At 51.5% G+C, this 22,778-nt stretch overlaps 2 protein-coding genes across 2 annotated transcripts; one reads left to right on the top strand and one right to left on the bottom strand.

The window, feature by feature from the left end:
• Positions 1–509: 509 nt before the first annotated feature.
• On the bottom strand, positions 510–1,068 carry LOC126510383 (U6 snRNA-associated Sm-like protein LSm6). The gene has a single exon (XM_050156922.1). It carries the CDS (start codon positions 900–902, stop codon positions 660–662), a length of 243 nt encoding a protein of 80 aa, XP_050012879.1. The 5' UTR covers positions 903–1,068; the 3' UTR covers positions 510–659.
• A 1,039-nt stretch (positions 1,069–2,107) lies between these two features.
• On the top strand, positions 2,108–15,670 carry Ccr7 (C-C motif chemokine receptor 7). Its single transcript, XM_050157066.1, has 3 exons — positions 2,108–2,776; positions 8,797–8,846; positions 11,488–15,670. The coding sequence occupies exons 1-3, from the start codon at positions 2,767–2,769 to the stop codon at positions 12,562–12,564; spliced, it is 1,137 nt and encodes a 378-aa protein (XP_050013023.1). The 5' UTR covers positions 2,108–2,766; the 3' UTR covers positions 12,565–15,670.
• The last annotated feature ends 7,108 nt before the right edge of the window (positions 15,671–22,778 follow it).

The following is a 22,778-nucleotide window of genomic DNA, read 5'->3' as shown; positions in this document are numbered from 1 at the left end:
ATCCCCAGTCGGTGGAACTGTTTTGGAAGGGTCGGGAGGTATGGCCTTGATGGAGGAGGTTTCAAAAGCCCACACCAGTTTCAGTTCTCTCTCTCTCTCTCTCTCTCTCTCTCTCTCTCTCTCTCTCTCTCGTCTCAACACAAAAGCTCTCAGCTACTACTCCTGTACCCTGTTTGCCTGCCTGCTGCCATGTCCCCCACCATGATGGTCATGGGCTCACCCTCTGAAACTGACTTCTTTTATAAGTTGCTGACTTCTTTTATAAGTTGCTTTGGTCATGGTGTCTCTTCACAGGCATAGAATAATGCAATTCCCAGCAACCACATGGTGGCTCACAACCATCTGTAATGGGGTCTGGTGCCCTCTTCTGGCCTGCAGGCATATACACTGGCAGAATATTGTATACATAAAAAATAAATAAATAATTTTTTTGCCTTTTTTTTAATTTTAATATTCTGTACAGACAGGAGTAAATGTGAACATGAAACGTTGATTTGTAATGTAACACTTCCATCTTATTTAAATGTCAATTAAAAAAACAAAACAAAACACACCAACCACTATGAAAACAGGCAGCAACTAGGGTCGTAAAAGAACAAAAAAACAAGCTCTTCATAATCAAGTACATCCAAGTGTGAAGAGGGCTGCTCCTGGTGTCTTCACATCCTCTGCTTCTTAGTACTTATATACAGCACATTGTTCCCGTGGATGAATGCATCCCCATACTTATTCTTCAGCTGCCCATTTACATACTCTTCCGTCTGCTCCAGTGCTATATTCATGTAGCCATCCAGGCAGGCCAGGACCCCTCGATAATCCACCCCAGAATTGAGCTTCACCACAACTGGCCGTCCGATGATCTGCTTTAAGAAGTCACTAGGGGTTTGCTTCCGCAGACTCATTCTTAACAATCTTGGGAGGCCAGGAACTGAGTTCTAATCTCCTCCGCTACTTAATCAGCTGTGCAGCTGGTAACTATCACCAGGTCACCTCTCATGGCCCCAGGCTCATCTCGCAGCCGGATCCGGAGCCTTCGCGAGCCGGGCCTCTCATAAATAAATATTTTTAAAAAATCAATAAATCTTTTTTTAAAGGCAAATACTACAGCATATGAACTATATTTAAACAAAACTGTTTTGTTTTGTTTTGTTTTGTTTTTTTATTTAGAAAAAAGAGACATCCTGGCATAGCCCTGTCTTTTAACCTTCCATTGCCTGTCAGTGCATCCTCATTGGTCTGTTCTCCCCAGAAGCCAAAGGGAAAGCTATCTGGGAAATGTAGTCCCTATACACTGAGCAGAACAAGGGGAACAAGTGAGGGCTTGCAGCATTATGTTGCCATGGCAATTGTTTTTAAACTATTTAGAACAGAAGCAAGGCTAAGCCATTCCAAACTCTGTGCCAGGTGCTGTTCCTCACTGAACTGACTGCAGCCAGCGGCCAGGGATGAAAATGTACAGGTGTCTTTCCTGGAAATGGAACATTCAGATATTTGCTCTAGAACTCAGTGGCCACCTAACAAGCCCAGCATGGGCTCTATGTTTGTTTTAAAACATAGACTAATTGGACTGAGGAGATGGCTCAGTGGATAAAAGAGTTTGCCTCACAGCATGAGGGACTGAGTTCAAATCCCCAGAACCTCCAACAAAAGGGAAGACGGCTGGCACCTGGAGTTGTCCTCTGACCTCCACACACGAGCAATGGCGTGAAATTCCCATATTCATGCAGACGACTACACACAGACACACGTGTACACAAGTCATACACACACACACACAAAACAATAAAATTAATACAATTTTTTTTATTTAAAACACGAATTACAAGTCTCCCTCGGGGGAAATGGGGTATGGTAGTATGTGCCTATTCATCCTGGCACAGGGTGGGTGGAGGCAGGAGAACCAGAAGTTCAAGGTCATCCTCAGCTATGTTGCAAGTGTGAAGCCAGCCTGGGCTAGATGACAAATGAGACCCTGTCTCAAGAAATAGAAAGAAAGAAAGAAAGAAAGAAAGAAAGAAAGAAAGAAAGAAAGAAAGAAAGAAAGAAAGAAAGAAAGAAAGAAAGAAAGAAAGGAAGGAAGGAAGAAAGAAAGAAAAGTTCTCTGTAGGGAGCCAGTTTGGATAATGGCTTAGGCCTGGTAAAGGCAGCCGTCTCTGGTGGCAGAGAAAGCCAAGGGGTTACAGGCACTCTCGTATCTAGCATCTTTAAACACTAAAAGCAAACTCTTCAACTTTCACTTTGTGGTTTTGTCATTGAAGGCTCACCAGCCCATCCATGATGGCCAGACCCCTCAGGGGACCTTACACTAACTAGTTGTGCAGGTGGACGCTGGGACAGTCGCTGTTGTTCAAGTCCATGCTGGTCTGAAAAGAGTTTCATTCAAAACAAAGAGAAGGACGAAGCCCATCTCTGACTCCTGAGCCTCATGGCACAGCCAGCCAGCCAGCTGGGCACCACAGATGGAAAGAGCCCCTCGCTGAGGCTCTACCAGGTGGTGCCAGGACCCTTCAGAATGTAAAGGACCCATGATTCAGAGTCCTGTGACCGCTGAGTGGGGCTGTCACTCTGTCGCTTTTTTTACCCTGTGGTCTCAGAAGACTCTAAGGGAGGGTTGAGGGAGGAGCAGGGGTGGGAGGGGCAAGGACGAGGGTGTCTTCTCTTACTACTTAAAAGGGGCTCAATACCACTTCCTCCCAGACAGGGGTAGCTGGAGACAGAGACACAAGTACAGCCTTCCTGTGTGACTTCAGCTGCCCAGAAAGCATCATGGACCTGGGTGAGTAAGCCTCCTTATGCGAGTAGAAAAACCAGATGCTGGTCAATGAGTCTAGGGTGGGATTGGGTCCTGAGGGGAGCTGCCAGAGAAATCAGGGCAGTCGGTATGAATTGGCAGCTGCTCCCAGATAATGTCACCCTATTGCCCCCAGCCCCCGAGGATGTGCCTGCCCTTTCAGACCCATCTGAAAGGGAGGGAACGGCGGCAGATGCCAGGAGGAACAAGGGGAATAAAGTGGCATCTTCTAAAGCAGCAGGGAATAAAGAGTGTGGCTGGCTGACCTTGTTTGACCTGGATAGAACATGTTCTCAGCTGGGAGTGATAGGTGACATTCTCTGGCACCTCAGGACACCCTGCTCCCTGTCTGTGCCCACCTTTTCTCTCCTGTTAAACCAGGATTTGAATCTCCAACCCTGTGGAGTTGGATAAGAAAGAGTAAATTGGATGGGGCAGTGTTTTGTGTTGTGGGGTCATGCAAATCCAAATGCAAGCTGCAACCTCTGCCTCTCTCTCTCTCTTTGTCTCTCTGTCTCTATCTCTCTCTCTCTCTCCTCCTACCCATCCCATTAGCTCAGTGCCTCTTGCAAGTTAAAGGACCAGTGATTAATGGGGGGAGGGGAGCGTTCGGCATAGAGGAGCTATAGCCAGACCTCTGAGCACAGCAGAGCCCCTAAATAAACCCCACCCACCACAGCCCAGCAGACAGACTGCTCCTCTCAGCATAGCCTCTGAAAAGAACCAGGGAAGTCCCAGGAGGCACAGAGTAGGTAGACTAGCCCCAGACTCCCCAGTTACGAATCATAAATCTCGGCTGCAGAGTCAGACCCCACTGAGGCTAAAAAGGCCAAGTTCCTAGAGGGTTCCGCTCATCAGCCAGTAAAGCACCATTGTGGCCTCAAAGCCACAAGGGGTTGACTTTAAAAAGTGAAGGTTCCCTGGTGCTGCCCTCACACCCCTCCCCACCACACCACAGCCAGCAGCACCTTTATCTCTGCCTCCCCTGCCCAGCATGCATTGCACACTGGGTCTGGACCCAGCTGTGGAAGGTATATATGGTGACCACCTCTGCTGGCTGGGAACTCGGGGGAAGCAGAGTTTTGTTTTTACGCCTCTGCCTCCCAGATGTTTCAGGGTATAGTTAGAAAACATTGATGAGATGAATGAGTGGAAGGATAGGTAGATGGATGAATGGATGATGGATGGATAAATGATAGATAGATAGATAGATAGATAGATAGATAGATAGATAGATGATTAATGGATGGATGATGAATGGATGGGGATGGATGGGTGGATGGATAGGTAGATGGATGGATGGATGGATAGATAGATGATAGATAGATAGATAGATAGATAGATAGATAGATAGATAGATGGATGATGAATGGATGGGGATGGATGGATGGATGGATGGATGGATGGATGGATGGATGGATGGATGGATAGATGGGTAGATGGATAGATGGGTGGATGATTGACAGATGGATGATGGATGGATGGAATCAATCACTCTAAATAGGTTTTAGATTTTGATTATCTGTCTACTCCAGCTTGTTCTGCCACCAGCCTGTTTCTAGGCCTACTCCCCAGGTATCTAGCTCCACCGGTCACTGTCCCAGAGTGTTCACACTGTCCACCTTCTCCACCTTCCCTATATTAACCTCTCAGAAGCAGCTCCCAGCATAGAGGGAAGGCTCTGAATTTATAGCACTTGCTAATTTCCATGGTGTAAATTCTCCTATCCCAGTTGATCCATTCAAGGTCCAAATGTTTAACACAAACGGGGGATGGACACCAGCCTTCCTGGCACTGGGACATAATAGAGTGCCTCTCCTGGACTAGATTTGGGGATGCTAGACGCATGGCTTTGGTACAGGGGGTGGGGCAACCTCTGGTCCTGGAAGAAGGGGTTGGCTTGCTTTTTCACTCATCTCAAAAGCACCCCAACTGCTAACCCTGAACTGCTGGTGTGAGGGGAAACTGCCCAGAACCTTTGCTCAAAACAGGCTTCGGGCCGTTGGAAGGGCGGGTGGGCCACAAAGAATCTGTTTTTCACTCCCTGTCTGCCCAGCAGAGACAAGAAGTGTGTGAGGAGGCCGGGTTTCTGTTATACAAAATGAAAAACTCCAAACCGGGGCTCTTTCGTGATTTGAATGAGCAGCCTTTGAGGTGCCCTCCCCACCTTCAAGAAATGGGGCCACAGATCTCAGCACAACTTCTCAAAAGCAGAGATAAGAAACACGAACCCATGAGAGACTCGTGTCTCACCACTGATCCACAGATGGTGGCAGAAGGGGATTCAGGGTCAGCTCCTCCTGGCCCTTCAGAAACCTGGCTGTGGAGAACAACACGGTAGCCCAGGGTAGCTAGGAGAAAACACTCCCCTTCCATGGTTTTCTCTTCCGGTCACTGTGTCATTCAGTGAGAATTTTATGAGTAGCCAGTCTGGTGGGGAGATAACGTATATGTCAACGTGCTCCAGCACTCCCTAGGGTATGAGGACAAGAGTGAAAAACAAAAACAAAACTGTGAGTGCGGATCAGGGACGTGTCTAGGCTGTGTTTGGGAAGAGCGCGTAGAAGTTGTCAAGCCAAAAGAAGACCTAAGGGGTCAGGATGTGGCAGGGACTTCAGACTCTATGGCCATCGGAAGTCAACAAGGCAAATGAGGGACCAGAGAGTCGGCTCGGTCAGGAAGCTGATTGCCGCACGAGCACGAGGTCCTGAGTCTGGAGCCTCAGAGACTGTGTTTAAAAGCTGGTCATAGCAATGCACACAAGCAATGCCAGCCCGAGGGAGGCAGAGACTTTGGATCCCTAGGGCACTGGCAAACTCCAGGTTCAGTAAGAGACCCTGTCTCAAAAAAAAAAAAAAAAAAAAAAGGTGGTGAGAAACTAAGGAAGACCCCTGATGTCAACCTCTGACCTCCATATGGTCACACATACACCTTGGACTCCTAGTCATTCAGCTCTGGTGAAGACCATAGAGGGACAAGAAGGAGGAAAAGGCACAGGCCAAGGGGAGTGGGGGGAAGTGGGTGTGTCAAAAAGGAAGCCAGGCTGGGACAATCCTTACAGCTCTGTGTGACACCATCAGGGGGTCCATACATCATCCTAAAAGGAATGGGAGCCAGCAAAGAGGTTTTTTTCCCCCTCTTTCCAAAGAGATGGGTAAATAGGTGAAATGTATGTTTTGGAAAGAGTGAGGAAGAGCAAGGCCTTGGATCAGGACAGAGAAGGAATCCGGCTTCAAGAGACGAAGGTGTAGAAGCAACAGAAATGGGCAGCTGGTGGCAGTGACAATATAGAGGGCAAGAATTGCCTTGGCCTGTGGAGGACCATCAGGAATGTCACATGACTCCGTCGTGAGAACCCAGGCTAGGTGTCTCATTCACATCTCTGATCTACATTTTGGTAGCTGTGTGGCTCCAGTAACGCAGCTTAACCTCTCTGGGCCTCTGTTCTCTAGAATATAAAAGGAGTACAGTTAGTAGCTTCCAAGATGTTTTGAGGGGAAGAAACATAGCAAGAGTGGGTAGGAGTGTGGTTTCCACAGCTAGACGGCCAGCTGGGTGACCCTGGGAAAGCCTTGTGCTTCTGGTTCCTCACGTGAGAACCTCCCAGGGTATCCATGAGGACGGACGGGGCGAGGGTACCCGTATGTGGACAGCGCGATGAGAACCCAGTGAGTGCCAGCTGTATCACTGATGAAAGATCTGGTACCCTACTGACAAGCTCCCAGCATTCCTGCCTCCCATCTGCTCTCTGGATCCCCTTAACGCTTCCCTGCTTCTGCCTCCTCTCTCTCCCACGCCCCTACACATACCATGGCTGAGAAAGTCCAGAGAGGACAATGTCTGAGGTGTTTCTGGGGCCCGATGGTGGGCAGCCAGGGTTTCCTGGGTAGTCTGGGGGGGGGGGGACTTGGAAAGTAAACAGGTGGGAGTTTTAGGGCCGGAGGGGGAGACAGTTTCCCATGGTGGAGTGGGGTGGGGGGTCAGGCTGGAGTGCTAGGGAATTTTTCTTTCATCATAGTCATTCTGCAAACCCGAGAACTCAGGAAACACCCAGCCCCTCAGTCGGTGGCTCCTCAAGCCTGACATTCCCAACCACTGCCCAAGAGCAGAGTTGCCTTATGACTGATGACAGGTAGGAGCCTTGTGACTCACTGCCACTGACCAGGTCCTTCTGCCATCACACATGCGAATTCCCCCAAGTTCCCCTGGTGAACTGCCTCCAAAAGGGCCTGTCCTAGATCTACAGCACCCTGAGACTCACCAACCCCTCGCCCCTATCCCATATCCAGCATCCCTGGAATGAGAAGGCAATGTTAATCACACGCCCTAGAGCCCCTCCCCACAGTGGCTGCCAACGGACCAGGGACAGGGCCCAGGAGATGGGGCAGACAGAGTAAAACAGAGAAACAGCTCTTGTCCCCCCTAGGGAGTTCTTGCTCTCACTGACAGTCAGATTGAGCTTTCCCTGCAATAACCGAAAGACGTTGACGTGCTGAAAGAAACCTCGAACGCGCAAACACCGAAATGAGTCAGGGGAGGGAGGGCTGCGCAGCAGACCCTGAAGAGAGTGTGGTTAAGCATGAACACGTGGCCTTGAGCACGGGGGCTCAAGGGGTAATTCGGTTAGAAAGGAGGAGGAGGAGAGAGGACCTGAGAGGCCACGTGGCGATGTTCCCACTCCTGGCTGCAAATGATCTGGGACAAGCTGAGAACAAGGGGACACTGGCTGGCTGTCCCCAGAAAAAAGTGGAGCTAGGGAGGCAAGGACTTGGAGGAGATGGTTGGAGGCTTGAGCACTGTGTTAAGCATAAGGGTCTCTCCATCTTTAGAGCGAGAAAGAACTCTTTGGAGATTTAGCAAGGAGGCACCGTGGGGAGAGACCACAGAGCTATGCTTTAGTAAGGCGTGTCTATGTAGCATGAAGGAAGATGTGCGGGTGGGAAGAACGCTCATCTGGTGACCTGATGCCCTCCCTGATGGTACTGAGTGTAGCCAAGCTTAAAATCCCCAGTCCCGGCACTCTCAGGCTAGAGCACATGGAGGTGTCATGTAGCTCAAACTCCAGCAGGTGGTGCTATGGCCAAGGACACATAACCTCTGGGTTTGTGCAGCTTCCCGGACCTCCAGAGGGCCCCCAGCCTCCTGAAGATGCCTGGAACAAAGTCTCTGGTTTGGCCTAGGTGACATTCACGCATCCCATTACAGAGACTGACTCTCCTGTGGATCTGAGGAACTGGGATTTGGGGGCTAGAGAAGGGTCTCAAAGGCAAAAATGGGTGGATAAGATAAAACCGCTTTGCCAGTTGTCTTCTTGCTTAGAAGGACACACAACCCAGGCTGGCCCAAGGCTCAGCCTTAAGCAGAATGAGGAGCTGTCCACGGCACAAACAACTTGTTCTAGCCAAGGGTCCCTGTCTACAGGGCATTCGAAGACAAGTTAAAAGAGAGCAAACAAGTCAGCTCCCTTGGGACATTTGTAAGGCTTCACAGGTGGCTATCCACGCATCTGGACACCAAGAAATGCTCCCAGGCCAGTGGGTCCTGTCACCAGGGCAGAGCTGGACATGTGTGCATACACCCTGACCACCCCAGAGCCTTGCCTCCTCTTCCTGCTTCCTGTGGGATGGGAAAAAGGGGGTGCTCAGGCCCCCTGTGTGGAGCCAGCAGTCTTGAGGGGCTGTTGGGGTACAATGGATTCTGCAAACCAGCAACAGCCTGGCTGGGCCAAGGCGGGAGGGGGGAGAGGGGAGCTGTTCTGCTTCTTTCCCAGACCTGGGAGTGGAGGAGGAAGGGAGGGAGGTGAAGACAGGGATGCTGGGCAGCCGGCCAGGTGTTCAAACGCACAATCTGGTTCTGATGTTCTCTTTCAGCAAACGCGATGCCTGGAGCCTGGGATGAAAGTTCCCCACGGTGATCCCCTCCCCCCCCCCGCAATCCCCCACTTTCCTTAATAACAGAGCCTTGTCTCTGCCAGGCAATAACATCACCTCCTTTGTCTCCTACAGGCAAACCCATGAAAAACTTGCTGGTGGTGGCTCTCCTTGTCATATTCCAGGTGAGGTCTCCTGCCAGGGGAAGCGCGCTCTCTCCCCTCCTCCACGTCTCCCCTCTCCAGCCAGGACTTCTGGTTCCCTAGAAGGGAAGGAACTACCCAGACACAGCCCACCTGTCATTTATTAAGCTGACTGCCACCTCTCTCCTGGGGTTTGGGGGTTGGGGCAGACATTCTCTGGACTTCCTTTGTCCCCACTTAAATTAAACTCAGGGGGAAGTGACCTACCCACACCTCCATCGCTTCACCTCCCACCTTCCCACCCAGGAGACAGAATCGCAGTTTCTGAGTTCTTAGAGAGAATCGCGCTGCACAGCACAGTGCTCGGAGGGGGCCTGTTTTGCACATAGGCATGTGTCCGTCTGTGAGCTGGGAATCTGGTTCCTCTCCAGTCACCCAAAGTTGTCTCCTCTTGCCTTTCAGTCCAAGGTTCTCCTTGTAACCTCATTCTATGTGCTCTTTCCTAAAAGAGAGAGCCATCTGGCCTGCCCGTGGGGAGGGGGCAGGAGAAAGTGGCGCCGGGACCCTGTAGAGAGGACGGTGAAGGGAACACGTATAGAGGTCTGAATTCTGCACAGCAGAGAGCCTGTTTCACAGTGGCCAGGAGGCAGATGGTGCCCCAGCAAGTCAGAGAAACTGTAACTCCCAGAGTCAAGTTTCCTCCATTTGGGTGGGAGCTCTCTGGAGGTGGAGGGGGTGGCCAAGGCCAGCCTGGAGAAGTAATGCTTCAGAATTTGACTCTCCCCCAGGTCCGGAGGCCAGAAGGGGCAGCTTTCCAGGAGCTCAGGCCAGGGGCAGGCCCCATGCTGGGCACTGTTCCCCAAACCCCATCTTAGAGGCCCCCTGGAGCTTGGGCTGTAGCCCTGAGCCTGGCCCCTTCCCCATCACCGCTCCCTCCCCTCCTGTACTGCTGGCTGGAAGGCCAGGGAAGGGTGAAGACATCTGTGGCTGGTTTTTGTCTTTCACTTGGGGAAAGGGGGGTTCAGACAGGGCCGGATGTGGTGGGACTGTGGGCTGCAGAGGCGGCAAGCCTAGGGGGAGGGTGTGGAGGAGGAGCAAGGGGAGGGGGGAGAGGACAAGCTTGGGGGGGCGGAGGAGCACACTTCTTAGAAGCTGGGAGTTCTGTCCTCCGAGGGGTCTAGAAGTCCCTTAATCCACAGGCCTCAGACCCTAGGCCTTGGACCCATTCATGAGGGGCTAAACGCAGCTAACTTCTCCCGCCGCCCTCCGGGGGGGGGGCTACAGTCACACCTGGACCAAGGAAAGAACATTGCTGCAGACTTTTCTTCTCAAGTTAGCAAATGCCCAAGGAAAAGGCTCCCAAAAGCCACTTTGTCCTCCCTCCATTGCCAGTAAAGGTACAATCTGTGGGTTCCCACTGAGTGGTTGAAAGTCACTTCCCCAGTGAAGGAACCATGAGTTTTCCAAAGTAGGTCTTCAACCCACTCCCCTTCATCTACCGCAGTCCATCTTTATCACACACAGGCATGCACGCACGTGCACGCGCGCACACACACAGGCATGCACACACGTGCACGCGCACACACACAGCAGGCACCCCTCCATTGATAAAAATCACAGCAGATGCTGAACCTTCCCCCACACACCCTGTAGCCTTGCAAAAGGGCTAAAAAAAGCCCAGAACAGCTGAGCCCTGCTGATTGGGATCTGCCGGAAGTCAGGCAAAGAGGGGTGGGGAGAGGGTGGGAACACAGAGGGAGAGTGGGAGAAGAGAGAGCTTCCTTCCAGGGGCTCGAGCACCCATAGGAAGGGCATTGCAGGAGCCCTGTCCCGGAGGCTCGGCCATCCAGTGGCACACATGTGCATCTACTACCTGAGTGTAGTGGGCACCATGGAGCCATGGAAATCTCCATGTCTCCTACCAATGGTCCACAGTCACCACAGTAGTGGTCCATCAACTGAAATCTAGTCCTACCCAGGAACTTTGATCTTCTCTTCTTGCTCCAGACCTTCCTCAACCTTGACCCTAACATAGGTTTTGCCCCCACCAAACCCCAGCCGACCCCAAAACCCTAGACTCTCTCCAGTCCTCCAACAGCAATCGTGAGACTGGGTGTCCCAAGAGTTGGCAAAAATCAAATCGTGTCTCCTGATATGTAGAAACCTAGACTTCAGGTCCTGCCTCAGTCTACCCAGGCAAGATGTGCAATTGAACAAGATCCCCTCCTTAGGGAATTCACGTGCACACTAAACTCATTATTTAGATTTATTTTATGTGTGCAAATGTTTCTCCTGCATGCATATTAAGCGCACCACACATATACGGGCTGTCTGGGGCGGGGGGGGGGGTCAGAAGCGGGCATCCGATCCTGTGGAACAGGGGTCACAAACAGTTGTGAGGTCTGGGAACAAAACCAGACTTCTCTACAAAAGCATCTACCACACGTTCTTAAGCACTGAGCCACTTCTCCAGCCCCACACGCAGTGATTTCAGATCAAAGACTTACTCAGAGTTCGAGGGGCAAATATAGATTCCTGGGCCCTGCCTTCTGAGATGCTGGCTCCATGGGGCTAAGGTCTGAGAATTTCCAAGAAGTAGCAAGTCCGTGATAGAAGCACCATCCTAGGCTGAGTCCCAAGCAGATCCAGGCAGCTAGCTAAGCGGGTATTTCTTCCCCTGCAGGTGTGCTTCTGCCAAGATGAAGTCACAGATGACTATGTTGGTGAGAACACCACAGTGGACTATACCCTGTACGAGTCGGTGTGCTTCAAGAAAGACGTGCGGAACTTTAAGGCCTGGTTCCTCCCTATCATGTATTCGGTCATTTGCTTCGTGGGCCTGATGGGCAACGGGCTGGTGGTGTTGACCTACATCTATTTCAAGAGGCTCAAGACCATGACGGACACCTACCTGCTCAACCTGGCCGTGGCCGACATCCTCTTCCTCCTCATCCTCCCCTTCTGGGCCTATAGCGCAGCCAAGTCCTGGATCTTTGGGGTCTACCTGTGCAAGTGTATCTTTGGCATCTATAAAGTGAGCTTCTTCAGCGGCATGCTCCTGCTCCTCTGCATCAGCATCGACCGCTACGTGGCCATCGTCCAGGCCGTGTCAGCCCACCGCCACCGCGCCCGCGTGCTTCTCATCAGCAAACTGTCGTGCGTTTTTATCTGGATGCTGGCCCTGTTGCTTTCCACCCCGGAGCTGCTCTACAGCGGCCTCCAGAAGAGCTACAGCGAGGACACGTGGAGATGCTCGCTCATCACTGACCACGTGGAGGCCTTGATCACCATCCAAGTGGCCCAGATGGTCATCGGCTTTTTAGTGCCTCTGCTGGCCATGAGCTTCTGCTACCTCGTCATCATCCGCACCCTGCTCCAGGCACGAAACTTCGAGCGGAACAAGGCCATCAAGGTGATCATTGCTGTTGTGGTGGTGTTCATTGTCTTCCAGGCGCCCTACAACGGAGTGGTCCTGGCCCAGACGGTGGCCAATTTCAACATCACCAACAGCAGCTGTGAACTCAGCAAGCAGCTCAATATCGCCTATGACGTCACCTACAGCCTGGCCTGTGTCCGCTGCTGCGTCAACCCTTTCTTGTATGCCTTCATCGGGGTCAAGTTCCGCAGCGACCTCTTTAAGCTCTTCAAGGACCTGGGCTGCCTCAGCCAGGAGCAGCTCCGGCAGTGGTCTTCCTGCCGGCACGTGCGACACGCTTCCACGAGCATGGAGGCCGAGACCACCACCACCTTCTCCCCATAAGGGCTCCCCTGCTCGGACTACGAGCAACTCGCCCAGGGGCCCTATAGTGGGGACTGGGAGCAGATGCAAGGACTCAGGACCCACCAAAGAGCTGCTGAGGGAAGAGCAGGTCTGGCCAGTCAGGTTGACCTCAGGGCCAAAGAAACTGCTACCCATGCTACCTCAACCAAGGCTGGCAGAGACTCTGCTGAGAAATGATTACCCAAACCAGGACAGCTGTCCCCAAACTGACAGACAAAAGTAAGATTTGAGAGGCCATCGTACCTTCTGGAGTGAAGGGTGTGGGGCTGGTGGACATGCCCGTGGCGGGAATGGACTGGTGTGACCTCTGCAGGAACTCTCTGCTAGCCTAGCAAGAAGTCCTGTGGATTCAAGGACAAAGGTCACATATTCCAGAAACTCAGGTTTTGTCCCCCAAAGCCAAGCTGGAGGAATCACTTCCTGGCTTGAGGAAGGAAGGGGAGCCATGGACTGACTGGTCTGATTAACTCTGACTTAGCTCCCTTCTTCCAGCCTCCTTCTCCACGGTCACCAAGCCAACAAGAGATGGTGGTCTCCATGCTCCCTCCGAACACTGCTGCCCCTCCCCTCTGCCCCTCCTCAGTTCTCCCCAGGGAGGGGGCGGCGTTTCCTGCCGGCCAGGCTGCATCATCAGCCTGAACGCAGTCCCAGCTGGGGCTCTGGATGACCACGGACAAGTGGTCAGGCCTCTCCTCTCGGGTGGGAGGAAAAAGCTGGGAGGAGGGTCAGGGGCAAGGAGGAAGGTGGCCCTGCTGGCTGACAAAGGCCAGCAAGCTGCTTCTTTATTCTCTGTCAGCAACAGAAACCTCTCCTCCTGTTCTGCTTTCAATTTATAAAAGCACATATTTTACTCAGACACAAATAAAAATTTCCCTTGAGGAAACAGCAGCTTTAAAAGATGGAGGGGGGGAATTCTTTGGTAAAGGGCAAGTGAGTGAGCTCTTTGGTAATCCCCACACTCCACCTGATGGCTCTTGCTCACTCGCTTGCTCTGCACACCCGCTCCGCACACCCCTCCACCCCTCCTCGGCAGCCTTCCTTTCTCAGCTCTCAGAAACATGAGGTCACGGAGTGCCTCCAGAGAGAGGAGCCCAGGAGCCACAAGAGATGGAAGGAGACTGGAGGGCAGGATGCTCATCTCGCAGGAGCCCAGGGCCGTGCGGGCAGCTGTGCACATGGGAGACCACTCTGAGCAGAGAACGGAAAGGCCAGGTTGTGCCTGGAGCGTCTGTGCCAGGGGACCTTAGTGGACCCCAGCCGCGTTTGCACCCTGGTGTGTTTGCTGTTCCACCAGCCGGGAGCAGCCCTGGTCCTTGTCAGGCAGCCTTCAGACCGCCACAAACCCCTCTGAGAACTCGCGTTTGGTGGAACGCTAAGAGGTCACGGTGGTGTTCTAGAGTAAGGGGCTAGGATGAGACAGGAGGCACAGGCTGGGTGGGACTCCTCCCTGGGTGCTGGAGAGTCCTCTTTTCTGGCCTCGAGTAACAGTGGCCCTCTGTAGCGCGTGTCTTAGTCCGTTCCTCTTGCCTATAACAAAATACCACAGTCGGGGAAACTTATAAACAATAGAAATCTATTCTCACGGTTGTAGAAGTGAGACGAAGGGCATAAAGCCCACGCTAGTTCTCTCAAGCCCTTTTCTAAGGCATTAGCCCCACTCCTGAAGGGCAGAGCCCTCCTGACCAGTCCATTATACCCCAAGGGCTCCAGTACCATCAGTACAGGCTCAGGTTCCTGCATGGGGCTGTTGGAGGGACATCTCCATTCAAAAGACAGCAGTGTAGGGATCCTTGTGGAAAGCAGAGGGAGAGGACTTGATTCTGTCCACCCTCACCCCACCCCGCCACAGCCCAAGTGTCCCTGACATTGTTCCCCAGAGCCCAACTGTGTCCCTACCTTCCCCAAGCCAGAGAGGTTAGTCCAACCCACAATGCCCAGGAAAGTGTTTGAAGGCACCCTAAGCCCTCTGAGCTTGGAGCAGGGTGTGGATGAGGCATGAAGGAGAGAGAGGCCAGCCGTTCACACAGAAATAGGATTCCAATTTCCCCTAAACCCAAAGAAAATGGAGCCCGCCCCGTAAGGATGCCCATTCGCTAATCTTGGAAGCACAAACACACCCATTACCCTCCTCCACAGGCTGCAGGGGGCTAGGAGGATTTTAACACAGGCCAGGAACTGAGCACCCTGGGAGAAGCACGAGGAGACGGGACTAGCACCTAGCACGAGGCACGAGCGAGCGCAGCCAGCAGGCAGCGGCTTTCGGGATGATGGGTACTGAATATTAAAAGATACAGCTGCGACTGTGTGACCACAGGCATTGTGGCAGAAGGATGATGCCACTGAATGTGTACGTCCCCAAGGGGAACCTGCCAGAGTGTGTGTGGGTGTGTGTATCCTAATGAGGTTACAGATGGGAAAACAACCCTCAATTCCTACAGGGGAGGAATGTAAGCGAGCGGTCATGGAAAAGGAAGCTGGGCCAACCACACAAACACGCCACCCTGGCTTCAAATACATTTTTCTAGTATAACTGGACGTCTCCAAATATTTACAGAAACAACAAAACCCCCAGCAATGTTAATTCCCCAAACTGCTGTGTCTCCGGAGTTCTAACCTCAGCCCTAAGCTGGCTTGACCACTGAGGCCTGGCCTGATGCACTCTTGTGCCTATCTTGAACTGAAGGGTGTCCTCCAGAAGAGAAGAGAAGGACCCCCAGGGAGCCCACCTGGGTCTTCTTTCCCATTCTCCCTTCTCATCTGCTTGGTACAACAACACCCTCTCCCTAAGCTTGCACCTCCTCGCCATCATCCTAGAATTGCCCACAGAACCCTTCGCTTCTTCAACGCTCCCCTGTTACACACACACACACACACACACACACACACACACACACACACACACACCAGCCCCCATCCATATCCTCCCTGGCTGTACTCATAGGTCAAATCTCAGACATTCCCAGGCCACGGAGCTGCCCTTCCTGCTGGAAGGTACCACCCCGCCTGTTTCACAGGTTCAGCAGACTGCCAGAGACCTCAGGGCACAGGGGCTGACCCCTGTCATTCTCTAGATGAAGGAAGGAGCTGACTCACCCAGAGGGACCCAGCAGCGATGAGGGGAGGTTGCTTAAGCTGGCTGTGGAGCCTGAGGGTCTGGCAGGGTTGCCAAAGGGGATGCAGAACAGAGGTTCTGGAGCCCAGCCGGCCCTGAATCTCAACCCTGCTGCTCCCCAGCTGTGTGACCTTCAGCTGTTGCTCAACCGCTCTGAGTCTCAGATTTCTCCATTGCAAAACACGGACGATTTGGGTAAACACTTAGCAAGGAGCCCGGAATGTTGAGCGGGGTAGTAGGGAGCTCCGGCTCTACAGCCAGATGGCCTGCTTCAGAGCCCCACTCCCTTACAAGGCCTCAGTTTCCAAATCTGCATAATGGAGTCATTAGTAGAGCCTACCTCCCAGGGTTGAGGTAAGGAGGAAACCTCATCTATAAAAAGAAAGTACTTAGAAACACCCAGGCAAGTGATATAATCTTTTGGGAGATATTTGAGAAATTAGAGCTTTAAAACATTCCAGGGCTGGAGAGGCGGCTCAGTGGTTAAGCTGCTCTTCCACAGGGCCCCACTGCAGTTCCCAGCATCTGCATGGCAGCTATTATTGGCCTGCAATTCCAGTCCCATGTGATCTGACACCCTCAGCTTGCACTGCGTGCACGTGGCGCACAGACATATGTGGCAGCAAGACGCTCATACACATAAAATAAAAATAAATAAGTCTTTTGTTGTTGTTTTGCTTTTGTTTTTCCAGGATTTCTCTGTGTAGCCTTGGCTGTGCACCAGTCTGGCTTCAAACTCAGAAATCCACCTGCCTCTGCCTCTTGAATGCTGGGATTAAAGGCGTGCGCCACCACCACCCAGCAAAAACAATTTTTAAAAAAAAAAAAATAAAGGGGGTTGGAGAGATGGCTCAGTGGTTAAGAGCATTGCCTGCTCTTCCAAAGGTCCTGAGTTCAATTCCCAGCAACCACATGGTGGCTCACAACCAACTGTAATAAGGTCTGGTGCCCTCCTCTGGCCTGCAGACATACACACAGACAGAATATTGNAAGGGGGTTGGAGAGATGGCTCAGTGGTTAAGAGCATTGCCTGCTCTTCCAAAGGTCCTGAGTTCAATTCCCAGCAACCACATGGTGGCTCACAACCAACTGTAATAAGGTCTGGTGCCCTCCTCTGGCCTGCAGACATACACACAGACAGAATATTGTATACATAATAAATAAATAAATCTTTAAAAAAAAATAAAATGTTTCTTTTTAAAAAGAGAGAGGGCCAGCGGTGGCCCACACCTTTAATCCCAGCACTCCGGAGGCAGAGGCAGGAGAATCTCTGTGAGTTCAAGGCCAGCCTGGTCTGAGTTCCAGGATAGCCAGAGATACATAGAAAAACCCTGTCTTGAAGAAAAAAAAAAGGGGGGGTGGCACATGAGAGATGGCCCAGGGGTAAAATGTTTGCTGCACCAGTATGAGGCCCTGCATCCAGAACTCACGACACTCATGCAAAAGCCAGGATTGGTGCTGAGGACAATGGAGAAAGGCAGGTCCTGGAGCCTCAGGCCAGCTGAGTCTCAATGAAAGCAGAAGCTTCAGGTTCAATAACAAGACCCCAGCTCAACAAATAGATACGAAATAGACGATGGATAAGCAAATGGTGGAGAGCAAGGGGGGAAGACGTCCCAGGGAAAGAAAACGGTTGCTGATTCAAGACCACCACATTCAGTTCCCCTGCCAGGTGACCAGGTGAGACAGCTGAGGCCCAAGGAAAAGAAAACATGTCATCATTGAGGTCTCTAGGAGCTCTTTGATCTCAGAGTATCCCTTGAATTCCAACCCCACCACCTGACAGAGTCACCCTCAATCCTGTCTCAATCCATACTCAATAAGAACCTCTCAGGCAGGCAGTGGTGGCGCAGGCCTTAGATCCCAGCATTTGCGGGGCTGGGGAGGGGCAGAGGCAGGTGGATCTCTGTGAGTTTGAGGCCAGCCTGGTCTACAGAAGGAGATCTAGGACAGGCTTCAAAGCTACACAGAGAAACCCTGCAAAAAAAAAAAAAAAAAAAAAAAAAAAAAAAAAAAAAAAAAAAAAAAAAAAAAAAAGGAAAAAAGAAAAAAGAAAAAACAACTTATCTTGCCCTTTAGATAGTTCCTGTCATTAATATGACCATTTGAAAAAAGAAAATAAGTCATCTCGTTTGGGAATTAGATAATCAACTTTCATTTTTTAGCCAAGGACAGAGTTGGTGAGGAAGAAACAAGCCCACGTGTTGGCGGTGAGGGAAGAAAGGATAGGGGTTGAGGAAGGGCGGGACATTGGGGTGTGTCTAAGGGCTATATATTGGAGACCAGACTTGGAGAGCACATTCAGTAGACAGATGAATTCTCGAGTGTGAGTGCGTGAGCGCGCGCGCGCGCGCGCGCACACACACACACACACACCCTTACACGCATACCCTCCCTTACACATAGTCCCTTACATGCATATTCTCCCTTACACACACTCTCTCCCTTACACACACTCTCTCCCTTACACACATACTCCCTTACACATATATCCTCCCTTACACACACACCCTCCCTTACACACACACTCCCTTACACACACTCTCTCCCTTACAAACATACCCTCCCTTACATACACACACACACACACACACACACACATCCTCAAGCCTCTGAGTTTTAGACAAGAGTGAGCTCATGACTATTTGTTTGTTTCAAGGTAAAGGTAAAAAAAAATGGACATGTTTCCCTAGAAAAATCTAGGGGTGATGGTCCTGGGGATTCTCTCCCCAAAAGAACAACTTATCTGGCTTCAGAAGAACAAACGCTCCCAAGCTCCAGGGCACAGGGACAGATATCTGAGTCCCAGCTCACTCACCCAGCAGGCGCCCCAGCCAGGGACACAGACTGGGACACTGTCAACAGAGGTAGCTCCAGTCAGAGATTCTCTGACTGACTGGCCCTGCGACCTCAGCTATGAGAGGATGTCCATGGCCCACAGGTCCCGCCCTCCGGCTTGTGTGTGATCTGGTCACACTTCGCTGCTGATGTCAGGCTCACCCCCTCCTGTGTGCGTTTTGAAAATGGCTATGACCCTATTTTGTCTCTTGCCCACTAAGCCCATGGAGTTCACTGGCCAGGCTTGCTGTGTCACACACAGAGTTCGCTCCCCGACCCCCCAATTCTCAGCTCTCAGTATGAGCTCCGGGTAGGAGATTCTGAGGTCCAGCCCCCAAGTCCTCTATCAACAGGGCAGGAGGGAAGACATTTCACTCAAAGTCAGAGCTTGCCCAGCACAAAATGCTTTGTCCTAAGTAAGCGTCCGCCATGGTGAGGTCTAACAGATGTTGCAGATGAATTGCCCCCGAACCCTTTCCCTGAGTCACAAGGCGGCTGGGAACTCGCGCGCGTTTGTCTTGGATGATTTATGCAACTACAGTCCAGTGACTGGGGCAGAGGTATCTTCCTCCGGCCCTGAGGTGCTCTCTGTAGCCTGGCTAGCGCTAAGCCTGTAGCTATGTCTAATGCCGAAGAGTCACCCAATCGGGAACCACCTTTGCCTCCTTCACGACAGCTCCCACAGCTAACTGGTGGATGTGCCACCTCGTTGGAGCGGGCACTTCTGTTCGCCACCGGCCCTGTTCCTTACACCCGGGCTCCACAGAGCCTCTGCGGCTGGGGCGCTGTAGGCAACCTCTGGACTAGAGAGTGGGGGGGGGGTGACAATGAGGATTCGTGTCTGCTCTGCCCATGGCCTCTCTCAGTCACTCCATTCTCACCTGTGCCCCCCAGCAGAGAGCCAGCTGGGAGCAGACAGGGACTGGGAGAGTTTCAGAGCTCTATTGTTAAAAGAGTCACTTGGAGGATAAGGGTGGGAAGAGAGGGAGCATGGAAGGGGTGACAGGAATCAGAGGGGCTGGGGACCGAAGGGAGGCTCTGAGGAAGGGAGGAGATGGGCTGGCAATTGCTGAGTGTCCAATCTAGGTATTCACCTCCCACTGAATTCCTTTTTCTTTCTTTCTTTTTTGTTTGTTGGGTTGGTTGGGTTGGTTGTTTTTTTTTTTTTTTTTTTTTGAGACAGGGTTTCTATGTGCAACAGTCTTGGCTATCCTGGAACTCACTTTGTAGACGAGGCAGCTAGCCTCGAACTCATAGAGATCCGCCTGTCTCTGCCTCCCAAGTGTTGGGACTAAAGGCGAACACCGCCACTGCCCAGCTCTCCCGCTGAATTCTTCTGGCAAAGGGTTAGAGAGGGCTGGTGTAACTGACTTATGGTAATCCAGCCAGCAGCTGTGTTACGACCACGTCACCCGCTTTGCTTACAGTATGTTTTCAAACCTTACCTTATCGAATTCTCTTAGCCATCCTACAGGAGGCCCATTTTACAGACAGGAAAGTAAAGCTCACCAAGTGGAAGTCCCGTAGAGCAATAAAACCACTAAAGGATTTCAGGCAGTTCCAGCTTGCCTCCAAAGTCCCTGCCTCTGCCTGCTCGCTGCAGCGTTCAACCACATCACTGCTTATTCTCATCAAACACTTTGGGAGCTGGGCGCTAGGCCTTGTGCTAGGTGCACACACATCTCTCAGAGCTTGCTGGATGCAGAGTTTTGACCTGGGAGGAGACACAGGCAAATAAGGAAGACCACCAGCTTCTGGGAGCAAAGCAATGCTTCTGGACCAGGTTGGTGACTCCTCCTCCCCTCCCAGGTCCCCTCAGGCATCCTGGCTCTACCATGCTGTCACTGGGCAGCATGGGCAAGTCACCTCGGCTCCAGCTCTTCCGGAGCAAGAGAAGGCTGCTAGGTCGTATATTTTCCACCCGCCCCCTCCAGTTCTGAGGTGCGGTGGGCGGTACATTGACTGGGTGGGGTCTGGGAGCCTGGGCATATCTCTGGGCATGTTGATGCCTGGAAGGGGTGCAAGGTGAATGGGTGAGGGGCTGAGGAAGCCACTCCACCCCCAGCTGTGGTTTCTGGTGGGGCCACCACCGTGGCAGCAGGTGGAGGGAAGTTCTTGTCACCGTTCCAACAAAGGCGATCAAACAAAAGCCTCCTGGGGCATTATGGGAACAGTGGTAAAGGCGCCAAAAATAAAACACACCTTTCCTTTGATAGGCACTGGTAGCTGCCTGGGGGTTGTGAGAAAAGCGCTCTGATTTCATGCCCCAGTTCATGCACACGCACCATGCACACGCACCATGCACATGCACCATGCACACGCACCATGCACACGCACGGCCTTGCACACAATGCATATAAGTAGGTGCTCAACAATCACACAAGAAACGCCACTGTACAAATCACACACCTCCATCGTACGTGTGTCACACAGCCACACACAGAAACATATGAGGTGGACTTTCCCTGAATAAGGGGCCAGCTCCGTAGGCAGTGACACATATCACAAGGGTCATGTGTGTCACATGATATGGTTTGTCTGCTCCATTTTGAAATGTTCATGTTTTGGGCTTTGTTTGGTTTGGTTGGTTGGTTGGTTGGTTGGTTGTTGTTTTTTTTTTGTTTTGTTTTGTTTTGTTTTGTTTTGTTGGTTTTTCGAGACAAGGTTTCTCTTTGTAGCCTTGGATGTTCTAGAGCTCTACACGTAGACCAGGCTGACCTCAAACTCACGACGATCTGTCTGCCTCTGCCTCCCAAATGTTGGGATTAAGAGGACTGCACCACCAGCTAAAATGTTCAGTACTTTAAAATAATGTTTTAGATTTTTATTTTATTATATGCATATTGGTGTTTTGTCTGCATGTGTGTCTGTGTACCCTAATGTTCAAGAAGAGATTTTTATCCCCTGGGATTGGAATCACAGACAATTGTGAGCTGCCATGTGGGTGCTGGGAATTGAACTCAGGTTCTCTGAAAGAGCAACCCAAGCTGGGCAGTGGTGGTGCATGCTTTTAATCCCAGCACTCAGGAGGCAGAAGCAGGCGGATCTCTGTGAGTTCCAGACCAGCCTGGTCTACAAGAGTTAGTTCCAGGACAGGCTCCAAAGCTACAGAGAAACCCTGTCTCAAAAAAAAAAAGAGCAATCCATGCTGGCTCTTAACCATTGAGCCATTTCTCCAGCCCCAAAGTTTTCAACAGTTTTGTTTTTGTTTTTGTTTTTTTTCGGGAGAGTGCTGGGATTAAAGGCGTGCGCCACCATCGCCCGGCCTGCAATAGTTTTTAAACAAAGAGCTGAACATAAATATTTTATACTTTGTCCTTCAAGTTATAGAGCCAAACTTGCTGGTATCTATTCATAAGTATTTCACATATGTAGTATGCTTAAAAATCATACAAACACCAGCCGAGCAGTGGGGGCACATGCCTTTAATCCCATTAGTTGGGAGGCAGAGACAGGCAGATCTTTGTGAATTCAAGGCCAGCCTAGTCTACAGAGTGGGTTCTAGGGCAGCTAGGACTGCTTCACAGAGAAACCTTGTCTTGAAAAAAAAAAATTCCCACAAACACTAATAGGCAAAAATGCGTGCAATGCACACACAGAGAAAAAGACAAATGCACACATGCACAGCACACACACAGTACTGCAGGGCCTGGCCTGTGCATATGCGCTGCAGTACACAGGCCGTTCCCCAGGAGGGACATGGACAGCCACTTGCAGGGTTCAGACGCAGAGCTCAGTTGCAGCCCGTTGATATGATTGGACCAATTTAGCCCTAGGGATGACAGATTGGGGCTTCTGGGAATGGCATGGAAAGGGAGGGGTTAATCTCCTTTCCTAGGTCCTCAACAGTTACAGCTGGCCTGTCTTGTGGGCCATGGGCTCATCAACTAACCTTGCAGCAGAGACTAAGAAAAAGGAGCGCTTGGGGAGTGGAGGAACCCTGGGGATGCAAGGTTGGGTGGAGAGGAAGAAAGCCAAAAACAGCAGGCACGGTGCGGTGCGAACAGACTCCTAGGGAACCGGCTTGTAGAGTTGTGGTTCTGGAAGAGCCTAGGGGGCCTTGAACCCACACAAGTCAGAGCTCCCGTCCTCTAGCACATCCAATCCCTTTCCAAGAGGTAGGGGGGAAATACCCCCTCCCCCTCTTCTTACTCGCTAGGTGGCCTTGGACACACCACTGAACTTGCCTGGCCTCAGCCTCGGTCTCCATGGAATGAGAAAACATTGTCTACACTGCGGGGCT

This window comes from Alexandromys fortis, unplaced genomic scaffold, assembly GCF_014885135.2.
Source record: "Alexandromys fortis isolate MF-2015 unplaced genomic scaffold, M_Fortis_MF-2015_v1.1 scaffold_31, whole genome shotgun sequence".
Classification (NCBI taxonomy): Eukaryota; Metazoa; Chordata; class Mammalia; order Rodentia; family Cricetidae; genus Alexandromys; species Alexandromys fortis.
This window is presented reverse-complemented; position numbering and strand designations above follow the sequence as displayed.